The sequence below is a fragment of the Olea europaea genome, chromosome 10 (genome assembly GCF_002742605.1).
Source record: "Olea europaea var. sylvestris chromosome 10, O_europaea_v1, whole genome shotgun sequence".
NCBI lineage: Eukaryota > Viridiplantae > Streptophyta > Magnoliopsida > Lamiales > Oleaceae > Olea > Olea europaea.
In genome coordinates this window covers 2,515,490-2,518,601 of record NC_036246.1, presented here as the reverse complement: position 1 = coordinate 2,518,601, position 3,112 = coordinate 2,515,490, and the positions used below count along the sequence as shown (strand labels likewise).

At 33.4% G+C, this 3,112-nt stretch overlaps 1 protein-coding gene across 8 annotated transcripts; it reads right to left on the bottom strand.

The window, feature by feature from the left end:
- Window positions 1–3,112, bottom strand: LOC111400868. 8 transcript variants are annotated; one of them, XM_023028309.1, is made up of 5 exons: window positions 3,050–3,106; window positions 2,393–2,491; window positions 610–749; window positions 391–500; window positions 1–313 (listed from the first exon to the last, which is right to left on the bottom strand). In XM_023028309.1, exons 1-4 carry the CDS (start codon window positions 3,099–3,101, stop codon window positions 420–422), a joined length of 372 nt encoding a protein of 123 aa, XP_022884077.1. In that variant the 5' UTR covers window positions 3,102–3,106; the 3' UTR covers window positions 1–313; window positions 391–419. The 8 variants fall into 8 exon arrangements, 4 of the variants coding, with proteins under 4 accessions (XP_022884077.1, XP_022884076.1, XP_022884079.1 ...); XM_023028308.1 differs by having other exon boundaries at window positions 1–500; XM_023028311.1 differs by lacking the exon at window positions 391–500 and having other exon boundaries at window positions 1–390.

Sequence of the window (3,112 nt, the reverse complement as noted above, 5' to 3'; positions counted from 1 at the left end):
GAGAGAAATTGTTGAAGATTTATTGCATTATTCAAGAGTCTTGAGAGTGTAGTATTGCCTAGATAATGCTCTATCCAACAAGATGATCATTTCAAAAGCTAATATTACAACACAAAGAAACGCACTAAAAAATTAAAATTTAAGACATCATGTGTATTTAGAACACATAAAACAAAGTCACCCTTTCTAAATATTAGTAACTACCTACTCCATCAGAATACCGATATTGAATTTGCTTATTTAGTAAAGTAGTAGTTGCCAACGGAAGGCTAATCGCTAGTCCATATCTATCTGTAAAGGATGCAGCCTCCCCCTGCAGCAAACACGACAAAAGCTTTGCACCAACAACGATAAACTGGAGACTGAGATGTAGCTGCTTTATTTTTGTACCTGCAATGTCATGTAATGTCCAGCTCTCTTCAAAAGATTGATGCATATTCTTTTTTTCGTTCACTTATATCAACAATAAAAAATGTTAATAGTTTCCTACAAAACACCATCTGTAAGTGAAGAAAACATAGATTCTATTTAGAATGCTCCCAGTGTAGAGAAATATAAATAAAGAATGAGCACATGTGAGCGTATGTTGTTTCAATTCTTGTAACATGCCTGTTGAATGGGTTCCTCAGTCAGTGGATGCCAATATCGCATTGCAACATAGACATTTACAGCAACTTCCTTTGCTTCTCGTGCCAATTTTACTGCAAATCCTAGAAGCAACATCACCAAATCCCTTTTTGCAGTGAAACCTTAAACCAAACTCCATACCAATACTGTATCAATCTTAAAGTTTTTAATGTCGTTTCAAGTGCTCATTGAACTTCTTTATTTGAGTAATTTATTTATATCAGATGTCATTCTTAACCACATAACAAAGCCTTTTGTTAATTTGACTTCCATGTATTCTGATATTAGTGTAAGCAGGAAATTACATCTCCAGTTCAACATACAACACTTCTTGAAGCCAAAAGTTCTTATTCACGAAGCTATAAGATCTTCACTTACCAAAGTAAAAGAAATTCACATACTTGGGAAGAAATTGAAGATACTATATGCCAAGACAAGATCAAATTTAGCTTCTAAACTTAATCAACTACTTCACAAAGCGAGCAGGAGTTTCAATGAGCTCTTTCTTTAATGGATCTTCACCCAAAGAACCAAAAATCGAATCTACTGCATTAAATTTTTCCAAAATTGTTAGTTCTATCCTATAGAAAGCATGAGATGGGCACCAAGATTTGTACTCGATCATTTAGAATAGATATCCTCTACATTTATATATCTGAATCTCACAAGACTTAAAAAATCAGTCCAAGTGTCCACTTTTAATTGTTGTTGCACGGTAGTAGGCATCAACAAAAGCAAATAGCATATATAGTAAAAAATGAAGAAGAATGGAAAGCTAGGAGTATATGATTAAAAGAACAATAACTCTAATAGTGACTGAAGAAATTTGTTTTGCAGTATACTATAAAGCACAAAAAATCAAAACTCAAGGAATTAGATGCTAGTGATTTCTCTATCTACGCTACGTTGCAAAAGATACTTGCATCTTATAGCAAATTCTACGCCAAATTAATGGCATCAAATAACTGATTCACATGATAAATTAAGTTGGCAGTCTTATCCCAATTTCTTAAACATGGAAACCAAATTTTCACAGTTCAATCGCTTCCATCATCCCCATTTTATCTTCAAATCAACCAAAAACCAAATTGAGATCGAAATCCACAAAAAATTTACATAACCTTTCAAATCAAACGATCAAGCAATGCATTAAATCCCACACAAAGTAGCCCAATCCCGCTATAAAACCAATTGGATAAACCAAAATCCCACTTACTCGAAATCATTTCAAGAAAAATGCACAAACCAATTTAAAACATTTTTTGTAGTGACAAGTTAAAAGTCTGAACAAATTAATGGTGGGGAACCTCCCCAAGTAACAATTATAATATTGTCTTGAGATCATCTAAGAGCCTGTTTGGATAAGCTTAAGAAATAAGTAAAGTTAATTAAAAGTACTTTAAGCTTGGCCAAATCATGTCTGGATCTTTATAAGTTACTTCTTCTCCCAAACTGGTCTGCTATTTTTTAAAAGAAACTTTTTCAAAAACAATTCAGCATGATATGTTAATTTTTAAAAGCATTTAATTACTTTTTTGAGAAAAAAAATAGGTAAGTTTACTTTCTAGGATTAGCCAAACATGCTTTAAAAATTGGTTAATTAGAAGTTTTAAGCAGCAATAGAAAATAAAGGAGCAGTACAGCAGCACAGTTCAACGATAGTGTGAAAGGAAACACACTACTAACCAGACTGTTATGGTAGAAAAGCTGTTCAAAAGCCAGCCAAGCAATGCTAATTCAAATTCAGATATACAATGCAACTTACATACTTGCATAAGGTCTATCACCTTCAGGATTAAGCCTCTGCCACATATGGTTTTTTGAGCAGTATCCAAAGCCCAGGCATCTGATAATACTCTTTTACCTGTAGCAATCAACATAAACCGTTATCTAGTGTCAAGAAGCCAATAGTTCTACATGCATAATACACATAAATAGGTGAATGAAATAGCCGGTAGAAAGAAAGTAAAATCTATCTTAGCTTAAATCCACTATGATATTACACGCCCGTGAAAACAATGGAAAAGATCCAATAATTATCAATATTTATTTAGGCATGAACTGATATTTTTTTTTCAAAGCCCAATTCCATTCCTGAAAACAACTCTTTTATTGTGGCAAGCTTTATCAACTAAGGCTCAATTTCATGATTTTAAACTGCAAAACTTTTTCCTCTTTATCGCATGTGACAACTCCTGCCATCAAGTCCATTTCAAGGGTGGACACATGCCCAATTGTCTCTTCATTTGCAGAAGGAACTCTTTTAGGACCTTGAGTGCAAGCAGTTCCAAAGAAAAGTCGAAGTTATAAATGCACATAGTCTACTTCAATGATTGATAAAATGACATATGATTTTCTTAATCTAAATAATATAATGAAAAATCACATTGAAGGGTGACTGAAAATCAAAGATCAACCTCACCATCATTGTCGTTGACCATAACAAGGTATCTTCGCGCAATCAAGTCCATCATGTGGCAATATC